The sequence below is a fragment of the Lutjanus erythropterus genome, chromosome 13 (assembly GCF_056507025.1).
Source record: "Lutjanus erythropterus isolate fLutEry1 chromosome 13, fLutEry1.hap2, whole genome shotgun sequence".
Classification (NCBI taxonomy): Eukaryota; Metazoa; Chordata; class Actinopteri; order Lutjaniformes; family Lutjanidae; genus Lutjanus; species Lutjanus erythropterus.
In genome coordinates, this window is record NC_139329.1 from 33,591,922 (window position 1) to 33,605,524 (window position 13,603).

Below are 13,603 nucleotides of genomic sequence, written 5' to 3' on the forward strand. Positions count from 1 at the left end.
TGCATCTTGGGTGCGTTCACACCTGTACGTAGAGCTGTCAACTTGTGATCAGATGACCCAGGACACATGTTAACACCAGGTGTAAACAGGCTCAAACTGATGTTTTCCAACGGTCAAACTGCTTATTTACCTGTAACTGATTACTTTGTTCCCTAAGTTATTCCTCTGCGGTGTGAGTTAACATGGTGCAGACTAATGAATAAATGGACTAAAATGCATTCTCATTCATGTTCCTACACCTCCAAAAAACTCTTAAAACTCTTGAAATAAATCCAGCTGTATAATGTTTCTGTAAAGTTTGTGACTACACAGTCCAATAAATCAGAAAATCTGACTTTGATGTGCGTGTAATGGAGATAAAATACAGATCACGCCTGTCAGTCGCCCTCTCTGCCCTCTGCTGTGTGTTGAGGCTGAAGAGAGGAGTGTGATGGTGGTGCGGATGGATCAATGGCCTGTGCTGAATGGCTGCGGTCGGGCAGAGGTGGAGATTTGACATGAGAGCTCTGAACTCCAGGGGTTCACACTGCTGCACATCTGCTAGTTTTAACAGCATTGATACAGCAAAGTGAAATACAACACAGGAGAAGCATGAGGCAACACTGTGCTCTCAAACATGGAATATTCAAGGAATTCCTGGCAGAATTCCTGGGGACGTTTGTCTTGATTGTAAGTAACATTTTCTATCTTTTTTTTCACCATGTTTGCTTTAGAAGTTGTTTGAAGTTGCTGAAGCTCACTTTCAGAAATGTTCTTGTTCCAGTATGATGTTATCTTTGAAAAGAGGTCTCTGTTCTTCTCTCCCTCTCTGTTCGTCAGCTGTTTGGCTGCGGCTCGGTCGCTCAGACCGTCCTCAGTCGAAACACCCTCGGCGAGCCGCTCACCGTCCACATCGGCTTCTCTGTAGGACTGACCATGGCGGCGTATGTGGCCGGTGGAGTGTCAGGTAAATGTGGTTTCATGAAACTCCTGCACCTCATTGTTAATTTCCACTCAAGTGATGCTTATCTCCCATGAACCACCTCACCCCAACAACAGTGTTCGATATGGTCTTTTGAATTTAATGCACGTCACTGAGAATAATTTCCTGCATTTTGATGTTGTAGTTTGTCAGTGTGGAGCCAAATTTAGATGTTGAAAACTACTGGTTAGATTAGTAATGTAGTACTGGATCATATCATATAAGCATATCATATGTTTTATGCAAAATGTAGCTACCTGTAAAATAAATGTAATGCAGTAAAAAGTACAAGTGAAGTAGTGTAGAGAAGTTAAATGAAGTATAAAGTAGTCAAGTCAAAACTGTGCTTACCAATTATAGTTACTTTCCACCACTGATCAGAAGTACTCACATTACTGTAATTAAGTCATTTTATTGGTTACTTGAACTTTCATGAGCATTTTTTCAAAAAAGATAAGAGAAACAGACAACCCTTTCCTTTTGATAATGCATTAAACATCAACTATTAAAAAGTAACTAATACCCTGAGTAGTTTTTGAGAAGAATACTTTGTATTTTTACTTAAAGCTACAACAAGGCACTTTCACATTTTGTTGATGTTTGAGGCTCCTGTGAACAAAAGCAGTGGTGTTTCCACTACAATAACTACAAAATGTAACGTCAAAAATACAAATCTGTGAATAAAAATCTCATCCTTTTTCTTTTGAAGTGGCTAACGTACAATTCACAACAAACACAGGCTCGTTTCAACTGGTTTAAAGGAGAATTGGACCTGGTGGCTTGAATTAAGAACAACTAATCTTCTTGCTTTTGGTCTTGTTTACTTGTGTAGGTCATTTGGAGGAATCAAGATTAAACTGAGACTGTTTCATGATGAGTTAAAAACTTCTTGTGGTACATTTACACCTGTACTTTTACTTGTAGTTGAGTAATTTTTCAGCAATTTTTCAGAATACAGTACTTCTGCTTGCCACAACTAGTCTACAGTCTACTGGGTTTTGGCATCCTGTCAAATCAACTAATACAAACAAATATAATCAGTTCTAATAATGTAGTTGCTCACAGTTTGTTGTTTGCATGTTCAGCTTCTTTGCTGCTTTTAATCTCCTGTTCAGCACCACAGACTCTATGATGCATTAAAATAATTCATAGTTCATACAAACAACCTGCACCAGGACATATAAACAGCCTGCCACAGCTCCCCTGTATCTGCTTTAATGAAAACATTGTTCGTCATGAGGCCTGCAGCTTGTAATAATATAACTTTATGGCTTCCTGTCCAGCCGTGTGCCACCTCCACGGCTCCAGTGTCAGCAGGAACGTGCCAGCTCTCTGTCCAGATTCAATGGGTGTGCACTGAGCATTGATTTGTTAGTGCAAGCGCACAGCCTCTCTCGGGTCATACATAACCCTGGGCGCTAAACGTCCTGCAAACTCCATTGATCACAGGCTACGTTCATCCGTCTATGACAGAGACCAGACTCAGTCCGAACCAGACTGCTCGACTCATCTAAAGAGCAGCTACGTCCAGTTTTACATCAAAAGGACCGAGTAGATTTCATTAAAGCTGGAGGTTTGGCAGTTTATTCTTGTTGTTATTGTGAAAAAGTTCCAGCATAACTTTTAAGCACAATGTAATTCTTCAGTTCTTTATTTAAAGGACAGTTGAGAGCATTTCACCAACTACAGAGAAATAGTTTTGCAGTTACAATTAAGTTTTGAACTGGTAAGGTATTTTCATACTGAACATACCTTCCAATATTTTGTTCATCTTTGACCAGAAAGGCCTTATTACTGGACATTCCCAAAATGTGTGCGAGTGATTGGCATCCTGGCTCCCGCACTTGGAATCGTCTCCTGTAAAGTGTGCTTCATGCATAATGTAATTCAAGTGGTCTGAGAGAAAACTAGACCTCTGCTGCTCCTCTCGGCTTTGGCTTTAGAAAATCTAGTCCATGATGGTAGACTCTGGCCAGACACAGGTGGGCAAGATAGTTTATTGTTGAGTCTCATTCCCAAAATGTAGGTAGTCCATGTCCTTGGATTGAAATCCAACAATCAGCCATCTTCAAGCCGCCAATCCAAAGTGTCTGTAGTTTGTCAGCGTGTTTCTGAATGGGTTTTTGGTTGGATGACTTAAATAAGGTCTGTCATTAACACAAACGTTGTTCTACGACATAAAATATGTCAGTAAACACCACACTCATGAGTTTTGAAGTTTTTATGCATCTTTAAAAAGTCAGATGCTAACATGTGGCTAAATGAGAGTACAGAGGTTGTCGGGGACATGAGACGTCATCATGATGAACCCTGGTCACTTTAGCTCCTCTTACACTTTACAAAAAACCCACTAACATCTGGCTTTTGTCCTCAGTGGGAAAGTGTACAATCGACTGAAGATTCAGCAGTAGTCACAGGTATTAATCAGCTCCAGCTCCGATCGGCGGTGATGTAAACATCACATCTGGGTGGACACACTAATTTCGCCCCTCTTTGTCTGAAGCAATGAAGACTTGCCTCCTCTTTCCTCTCCTTTTTCACACACAAATGCTGCTTGGCTTGACTTTTTTTGACTTGGCTCATCAGCACAGCAAAGTTTGCACCCGCTTGAAGTTGTGTGTTTAGTGATGAAGTGTCTAACCGGTGGAAAAACATCTTATATCCTGTAAAGTCCCCTGTTTTATGTTGTGTTTTCATTGGCAGTAATTTAATACGACTCCTATCCAGCTGAAAACAAACATGAAGCTGTAAAATAAACTCTGATGCCTGAAAGTAAAAACAGCAACGCAGGAGAGAAACTAAACTTCAGACCACAGAGATTCAGTTAGAAGTTGCAAAACCACTTTAAATACGTCTTTCTCTCTTCTTTCCTGCACAAATGAGCTGAGTCTCTGCGCACATAAAAAAAAAACTGACAGACAAATGGTTCCACTGGCTATGGGAAACTATCGACTATCGGCTAAAAAGAAAACTATATATGTGCTAATTTTGGAGTGAAATCAGTATTAAAATAATTGTCATACTTGGGTGAACTATCCCTTTAATACGGGTAATACACATATCTGATAGCCTGCTATTTATTTTAGCTTGATTTGGGGGCTGTGCTTTTATATATCAAACTGTAGCCTTTGTCAAAAATCACAATAAACAATTATTTTTTAAAAATATCTTTCTGCAGACTGCACCTTTAATGCTGAACACTGACAGATTTCTAATATGTTTTTTAAAATGAAAAACTAGCAGGATGTGAGTAGAGTTTGATTAAAAAAGAATCAGAATAAAGCTCCCTTTGTTTTGTTTTTTTACTTAAAGGTTGACTCTATAATATATGTGACCATTATTCTGCCCCTCTGCTCGTGAACATACATAACAAAACCCCGCACCGCCCCGGGGGCCGCTCCCCTTCTGTTGCCCCGTCGTAAAAGTGACGGCCTCTCCTAATGATGGAGAGGATGACCATGCCAGCCGCCCCCCGCCCGTCTCTCACTCTGTGCTTTGTCCTCCGTCCCAGGGGGCCACGTGAACCCTGCTGTGTCTCTGGCCATGGTGATTCTGGGCAAACTGAAGATCTGGAAGTTTCCCTTCTACGTCATCGCTCAGTTTCTTGGCGCCTTCGCCGGAGCGGCCGCGGTCTTTGGGCTGTACTACGGTGAATACACCTTCACATGCATTATGAGCCGTATCAGTTGGTGATGCCCTCCAAAGGGCAACTTGAAAAAGAGCCAGTACTCTCAGTAAAAATATTTCACCTCCATGTTCATCAATAAGAGACACTAATGGATCCCTGTGCACAGTCACAACTGTCTGTTTGTCCCCCCCTCACAGATGCTTTCATGGACTTCACCAGTGGGATTCTTTCCGTGACGGGAATCAACGCAACAGGTCACATTTTTGCTTCCTACCCTGCGAGACACCTGTCGATCCTCGGAGGCTTCATTGATCAGGTGAGCTCCGGTCTCTCTGTGACCCGATGACCTCTTCCTCTTCCTCCTCCTCCTCCTCCTCCTCCTCTTTGTGCTCCATTCAGGCTCTAAATACTGTGAAGTCTGGCGAAATGGAGCTAATGCACAATTGATTGCCCCATTTAGTCTGAGAACAGCCCCTTACACCCCCTCTTTTGGACAGTTTTGGGTCTAATGACCCATTTCCTGGCATTCACTGGAAGGTCGAATCTATACTTAACACCATTTTCCGTGTTTTTTGCCATCGGGGCAGTGATCCAAAAATAACACGTCTACCAGCGTAAAACCACATCAGGTGAACCACTGAGATAAGACTAATCAGTGTGATCGTGCTCAACTTAATGTTTTCTCATACATACCTTTTGTTAAAACCTAAATTTGAACCTATACAATTAGACCTACTTGCTTTTGTGATACAAATCCAGTTGACATAGTTAAATAAAAAAATATTTTAATGTCCACCACAGCCTGACCACCTGACAACTCTACATGTTTTATTTATTTAAAAAGAACAATCACACTTTAGTTTACAGCACACTAAAAAAGACACAAAAAGTAGACACCTGTTCTTTATTAGACAGTTTTAGACCCTTTATTAGAAGGTAATTAGGGATACATTGAAACTGCACTGTAAACTGAAGTGTAATAAGTCTAATAAAGGTTTAACAGTGGGTAATAATATGCTTTAGTTTACAGCACAGTTTTTTTATTATCCTCTAATAAAGTCTAATAATAGAGGATCTAATATTATCTGCTAAAAAATTGATTATTTCTGTTTTTGTCTAATTTGATAAAACATACAGCCTATTTTGTCTTATTATTGTACTGCAAAATAAAGTGTGACCAAAAAAACTGTATCATATGTATACAAAGACATTTACATGTATGCAGACCAGGATTATTATAGTTCAATAAACCTAAACTGAAAGCTAAAATAGGTGTGAAAAAACATTTTAGTTAACTGAAATGAATGCAAAAACTTATTGAAATGTATATTTTATATTATATTAATATTTAATTTGTCAACACAGCAATCAGGAGGGATTGATGCATATGTTTATTGAGACGGGGATGTCAGTTGGTTTCCAAAAAATATTCTGTTTGCATTCTGGTGCATTCTGGACCGCTTAAATCTTTCCCCTGAAAAATATCCCTGATATATTATAATTTAATAAATAAAAACTACACTAAAGCTGGATTGAAACGCTCAAACCCATCCTGGAAGCCAAATGGAACTAAACTGAATTGAAACAAAAATGAGAAATAAAACGAATGAAAATACAGTATAATAAGTCTCCTGCAGGCACATTTTTGTCTGCATTTGCTCAGATGCACACAAATTCAACGTAAACAAAAGATATATGAGAATAATACACGTAGATGATGCTGTGCTCCTGCAGGTGGTGGGGACGGGCATGCTGGTGTTGTGCATCCTGGCGATCATTGATGGCGGAAACATCGGAGCTCCTAAAGGCGTGGAGCCGCTGGCCATCGGTCTGATCATCATGGCCATCGGCGTGTCCATGGGACTGAACTGTGGATACCCCCTGAACCCCGCCAGAGACCTGGGACCCCGACTGTTCACGGCCGTAGCAGGATGGGGGATGGAGGTGTTCAGGTAACAGCAGAGGAAGACGGATCAGGACTTAATTCATGCCTTGTTTTAATGAAGTTTATTGTGTGATTTCTCTCATGTATCCGGGTTGCATCAAATAAAGGCAGTTATTCTACAGTGTGGTAATGATCAGACAGGTCCTTGGAGAATAGAAGAGTCCAAATATACCATCATTAAAAAAAAAAACCTGTTGGATTAATTAATTAGAACAAAGTCACATAAGATAATGAACCAGGAAAAAAAAGATCTGTAAGGAAGTATCTAATAAATATTACATCTGAAGGAAACACACATTGTTAAGTCAATTATTTTTGTGTTAGGCTTCAAATTAAATTCATAAAATGTAAGCTACAATACAGAAAAATAGCAAAGTGTGTCCACAATGGCATGATGGAAATCATTTTAGAGAGACAAAAAAAAAAAGAAAGAAATATTAATTTTCAGCAATGCATTTCATTAATTAATAACCAACTGTACAATGAAAACAAATACATATATTAATCTAGAAATAAATAGACTAAATTAGACTGTAATTTATCATTTGTTATTTTAATCAGCAATAAAAAGTGGAATATTCTGTCAATATATAGTTCAAATTAAAAAGGGATTTACAAAACAACAGAGGAATGTCAGTAAGTACATCACTTAATAATACATTTATTAATAAATTAATGAATAAATAATGGAATTTAAAATGTATTTGCTTTTTATAAATAGAAATAACATAACAGGATTGACAAATTGAATTGAAAATACAGATTTTGATCAGGCATCAATAAATTCTGTAAAAGTCTTATCTGAAATGATAATTTGATGAAGCTGCTGACATGGAGCACAGTGTTATATAATGTCACATGTACTCTACAGATGCAGTCGATGTTTGTGAATGATCCAGTGAGGCTCCAGTGACCTGCAGTGACCTGCAGTGACCTGCAGTGGTTTGACTGTCAGAGAAGTTTTTTAACTCTTCGTTCTCTTTATCTTCACAGCACTGCAGACTACTGGTGGTGGATCCCCGTGGCGGGGCCCATGGTGGGCGGCGTGGTCGCAGCCGTCATCTACTACCTGCTCGTTGAGATGCACCACCACCGCGATGAGCCCGAGAAGCCCCACGAGGAGGAGGAAGAGGAGGAGGAAGACGAAGAGGACGAGGACAGCAGTCTGAAGGACAAATACGAGATGATCACCATGAGCTAAAAAAAAAAAAAAAAAAAAGACATTAACCTTCAGGACTAACTGGTCCCATTCAGCTGTTTTACTGTCAGTCAGGTGGAGAACAGCCACTCTTCCTCTTCTGATTGACTTTATGCTCTGCAGAAACAAGCTTCTCAGCTCAGTGATGCAACATTAGGACGCTCATGGGTCAAAACAAAAAGTAAAATTAATTAGGAAACGTCTTAGATAGAAAAACTGCAACTAATTAAAGGGATAATTCAGAGATTTTGAAGTGAGATTGTCTGAAATACTCCATAGTCAGTGTATTACCAACAGTAGACTACAGTTGACATGCCACCAGACTGGAAGAAGCTAAGCAATGTACTGCTGTGGACGGGGTCAGTCCCCAAAAAATCAAGATCAGTTTAAATCTAAGCTATATTCATAATATTTCCATGGTTTTCCCTTGCCATCAGACAGCCTTTTTGAAGGGGAAATTGGTTGTAGCTCTCTCTCCACAGCCACCAGACTCCATTAGCAAAAACAGTAATTTTACCTCACAGAACACAGGAGTTGCTGCCTCGATCTGTGAGTTTGTTTGTGTTGGTGAGTGACTTCTGTGTTTTAAAGTGTTAGTTTGGAGTCACCAAAGCCACAGAATAACACAGACAAACTATCCGATCGAGGCAGTGGTACACCACTGGCCTGCAGGCCCTGTGAGGCAAAATTACTGTTTTTGTCAATGGAGTTTGGTTGGTTTGGAGAGAGCGATATTTAGCTTATATAACAGGGGTTTCCTGTATATACCGCATACACTTAAACTGATACAGATCTGTTAGTTGGCTAAAATGCATTTGCTGCTAAGTCTGTCCACAGCAGTGCATCACTCATCTTCCTACAGCAGTACTCCCATGTGCTCCTCTAAGCTGGGGGTGTGCCAACCACCATCTACTATAGGTGATACACTCATACAAGCCCACTTCAAAAACTCAAACTATCCCTTTAAACACTACGGGTACTTTTTTTTTGGTCTGTGCTGTGGGTAGAAATACAGCAAACAAGCAAAATGTTGCACCGTCTTTGTAAAATACTGAACCCATCATTCAAACCAATACTGGACTGTCTCCTTTGCTATTTAACTTTTTATGTTTCATGTTTCATAAATGTTATCGCTTCACAGTGTTCTGACTTTTCGTATATGTTGTAAATATTGTATTATAGATATTAGATGAAATATGCCCTTTATTTGGCTGTGTTCACTTGGTACTGGACTAATAGTTTCACATGTCACCTTTTAGGTTTGCTCCCATTTTCTTCAGTGGTTGTGATGATATTATCTGTATATTCACTTAAAACTTTTTGTTCTGTTTTTATTTTGTTTTAACTATATTTTCTTCTTTTGCAAACTGCAAGGAATCCTCCTTCCCGTTCATTATTAACATTGTGTTGTTTTGTCTACATTAAAGTTTCTACAAATATCAATCTCATAAGAGAATATTTCACTTCAAAATCGTAGCGACTTCATCATCTACTGCATTTATCACTTTATTTGTTGATGTAATTTTCCTCTCAGCATTTAAACCATGTATCATCCTTTAAATTGCTGCGTAGACTTTAATACTCTACATGATGAAGTGAAAGAGGGCAGCAACACCAGACATGAATCTTTTCACCAGCAGACGAGTGCGTTTATTAGTCTTGATTGAGCTCCTTCACCGACGCAAGAGATGCATCATTTGCGTTCGGTTGTCAGGATTGCAGAGGATGATTACACCTCACTGTGTCAGCTCCGAGCATTATGATGTAAAATATTTCCTTCGCCGTCTTAATGTCCTTGAATATATCAAAGTTGATCCGAGTCACAGGTGAAGGTCTGATTTCAACTCCAGCAGGACGGTCAGGCGGGCGACTCCACTCTAAGAGAGCAAAAGTGAGGAGGTGTAAGGTAACCTTTCCAGGGAGACTCCTCACACCTATGTCAACCTTTGACTTGAGTAAAAGCATCAGTACCACAATTCAGATTTTACTCTGCAACATGTAAAAGTCCTGAATTTAAACGTTTACTTAAAGATCCCCTCTAGACTCCACATTGAACTATGAACATGTATTTTTTGCTCATTATTTGATAGTCATGATTTCAGAAAATCCTGCTCTGTGCAGACCTTAAAACAGAGAAACTTTGTCCCTTAAACCTGCTACAAGGAGTTCTTAACTAGTTATGACACAGTCTCAAGTTAATATTAATGCCTCTATGTGACTTACACAAGCAAACAAGATCATCAGCGAAATGATTCATACACACATATATATAGCTGTAAAGTTATTCTTAGTGTCTGCCATCAGGTCTGATTCTCCTTGAAATCATTTGAAATGATTCACACCGACTAGAACGGTAAACATGTTGACATTTTCCCAGACACAGTTACAGTTACAACAGCATGTTAGCCATTTAAAAAGAAGCAGGTGGAGATTTTTCTTTAGGTCACTTCATCTTTTATGCTCTATTTTATGGTTATTGCATTGAAAACCCTACTGTTTTTGAGAGTTTGAAATCATACATCCAGTGTCAGACTTTCATATTCATCAGTCTGCGCATTCAAAGCCAAACATCCAAGTGGAGCAACAATAAGCAAAATATCAGCTGCATCGTGCCAAAGTATCACAAGTAAAAGTATTAATTTAGCAAAGTGACCCAATAATGTGTTATATTATTATACATAATGCATTAGTGGATAATTGTTGCAGATTATTATTGCCTCTCTTTGAGCGCTGCAGGGTGAGTTTATGTGACACCAGCCTGAGGATCAAAGTGCAGATCACAGTATCGTTCATGTCAGTTTGTCATGTATACATTGCATGACTGCATACATGGAGCAAAGAGGAAAATCAGTTTGTATAGACCGACTCGCTGCTCAATAACGATGCATGTGCAGGTGCATGTGAGCCTCGTCTCTCACCTACAGTACAGACCAGGATCTGAACGACGTCACTGTGCTGATTCAGCCTGATCTGAAGAAGCACTGACAGGCCTCTGCAGCGTAAAAAAGGAAGAAAAGTCTTCTGAGAACTGGGTCTGTAAAAATGCATCCCTCCTCTCTGTGAGATCACATGGACACACCAAACAAGCTCAATATGAGGAATGCTGTTTAAAGTCGGAACAGCGAATTGACCTCACTCTGTTACATTAGATTACATTTATTTAGCTGATGATTTTATCCAAAGCGACTCACAATAAGGGCATTCAACCAAGGACTCAACCCACATCAACACCATCAAATATTCTGAACTGATTCAAGTGATTCAAGAGATTTTTTTTGTTTTGTTTTCACTTTTGTTTTTTATGCACCATGGCACAGTCAGAACAGATGCTGCAGATATCAGTCCTGTCCAGGATGTAGGACGTAGGATGGATCTGCACCTGGGGAGGATTAATCCACAGGCTGAGGCTGCAGCAAAGGGGCCCCACGTGTGCAAGGGCATGGGCATTTGTGTTGTTAATTGTATTATTTTTTAATATATAGTTTTTCTCGTGGGTTTGTTGCATTTATGAATGTTTTGTATATTGTTTGGACCCAAGTGTTTAAATAACTAACTGGTTCATAAGGTCAATTTGGTTTTCAAAAGCAACAAGCTTTTACCAGCATACAAATGTACTGTGAATCTTTTTTTCTGTAGCCTTGCTGTTGCGTAGTAAAGACTGTCTCAATGAGAGTGTGTATGCTTGTGCACCCTGAGTGTGTGCCTGTAGGCCATGAAATATTTCCAGTGCACTGCTCTCTGGTGTCTTGGTTCGGCAGCCACTGATAGCCGGTGCAGGCTGCGGAGTAATGTGGATCGAAGACCAGTTGGTGTAGAAAGACGAGGGGATCTAGAACAGCACCCTGAGGGACACCGAGGATACAAGGTTTAAAAACAGATGTAGGTTGTTTTAATAAAAGCAAAATATACAGCAAGAAATGATAATAACAGATGGGGATTCCTCCATCTGGCGGGACATTGCAATGATAATGTACTACATTCAAATTTCAGTACCTTTTCAGTAGCCTTCTGATGATTTCTGATATTTTGCTGTACAATATGGCACAATGCCACAGCTCATCGGCCACAGTTGTCATTTCATGACAGATCGCCTGTAGTTTGCTCTGTAAAAGACATCCTCTGGCTGCGTAAGTGAGAATTTGACCTGTCCTAGTCCCTGAATCAAACACACCTACACTTTTACTCAGTGTCAGCTCACTTAGACCCATACGAGATTCCAGACTCAGACTGTGATCATTTCATCTGATGTGGTGGAACAAATTGTTAAAAGCAGTTTTAGTTCAACAAGCTTTTATTTTTTAGAGTAGTTAAGATGTGACATAGGCACAACTTTGCTGAAATACAGTTTTAAAGTATTTTCCCCATCGCTGCTGTCTGAATGGAGGAGCCTTAATAATCCAAGTGAGCATTATCTGATCCTGGACAATAAAGTGGGAGTTATATTCTTTGCTGCCACTGTTTCCATCCTTTGTTTTGTGAGTCTTCAGGGTCAGCTGCCAGTCAGTTCAGTCTGGGCCTGTGCCACTTTTACAATCATGCTTTGTCACCGCATGGAAAGACAAAAGATGCTGCTCGCTTATCGGCTGTGACGTCAGCTCCTGAAACTCTAAATGTGGAGTATTGACCAGGGTCAGGGACATTGTCCTCTCTGCTGGGACACTGAGTGACATCAGCTTAGCAAAAACTGTGAGAAAATGGCAACAATCTAACAATATAAACGCGCCGGAACACAACTCACCGCCTGTGTTTTCTATGTGTCTGTGTTGTTGTGGGTGACTGCGCTCGTTCATGTCACAACCAGCGACTGCGGCTGAGGATCCACATTGAAAATCAATAGCAGGCCACATTCCACTGCATGTGCTAATGTCTGCTTCCAGGATCCGACATACACTTTCCTATGATTGTTACATCATCAAACACACTCATGAGGAAAAAGTCATCGATAAGTAGAGCCAGTGAATAATAAAGTTTGCAACAAAACATATGGATTATACTTTGAATAAAAAAAGAGGGGAAAACAGTGCCTTGGATTTGTGTTTTCTTCTGCCAACTTTACTCAAATAAACAGAGCATTATTTAGCACGTGATATTTGAGTTAGTTGAGTTTTTCGATTGCTGAAAGACTCTTTACTCTGAGTCATGAGGCTTTGTGCTGATGTTGACTCCAAAACCTCTGGTCCCCAGAACTTCACCCACAGCAGCTGCTCCCTCTGCTGTGGACGTCCCTCCACTGCATTCAGCACAATGAAAAAATTCACTTAACAACAATACTGAGAGGAATTTACCACAATAAATTATGTACTCAGTGCACAGCTTCCACAACAGGTATCAGATCAACATCAGATTTTTGCAGTTTCTTAATTCTGCTACTGTTCATCTGAATCCAACATGAAGATCTCTTCTTTAAAACTCACACTTTATTATCACACTTAATTCAAAGGATGTTTATTAGTAGTCATATACATGCATACACCAATGCAAACAAAACAAGTTGTAAGTCATTTTTGTAAAATCTGGTATTAAAAAATTGGTCTTATCCTGTAAATGTTTCTTTAAATATATATTGTGCTCTTGGATGATGACAGTATTGTCACAGTTGAAGGCAGACCAGCCATGCACTGTGATGTTGTTCTTCTTTTCTTCTTTTAAAGACAAAATAATGTTTAAATTTCCACCCAGTGAAACATTTTTTCACTGGAGGCTGTGATAATGAACCGACTGTAGGAGTAGATGGTGTCACTGAGACCAGACTGGTGCTGTGAGACTTGTCGAACGTTGCCATTTGTGCACACAGCACGTGGTAGTATACTGTTTTTTATGTCAAAATGTATTTTAGTTGTAATCCTGCTATTTCATCCCAATTTTACTAAA

At 39.6% G+C, this 13,603-nt stretch overlaps 1 protein-coding gene across 1 annotated transcript; it reads left to right on the forward strand.

Moving 5' to 3' along the window:
- The first annotated feature begins 40 nt into the window (after nucleotides 1–40).
- Nucleotides 41–8,177, forward strand: aqp9a (aquaporin 9a). The gene is made up of 6 exons (XM_084734655.1): nucleotides 41–669; nucleotides 820–946; nucleotides 4,473–4,610; nucleotides 4,787–4,905; nucleotides 6,324–6,541; nucleotides 7,528–8,177. The coding sequence occupies exons 1-6, from the start codon at nucleotides 592–594 to the stop codon at nucleotides 7,733–7,735; spliced, it is 888 nt and encodes a 295-aa protein (XP_084590781.1). The 5' UTR covers nucleotides 41–591; the 3' UTR covers nucleotides 7,736–8,177.
- Nucleotides 8,178–13,603: the final 5,426 nt, after the last annotated feature.

Coding starts and splice junctions, on each gene's coding strand:
- aqp9a (XM_084734655.1), top strand. CDS start 592: ATGAGGCAACACTGTGCTCTCAAACATGGAATATTCAAGGAATTCCTG. Junction 4,611..4,786: donor GGTCTTTGGGCTGTACTACG/GTGAATACACCT, acceptor CCCCCCTCACAG/ATGCTTTCATGGACTTCACC. Junction 4,906..6,323: donor TCGGAGGCTTCATTGATCAG/GTGAGCTCCGGT, acceptor GTGCTCCTGCAG/GTGGTGGGGACGGGCATGCT.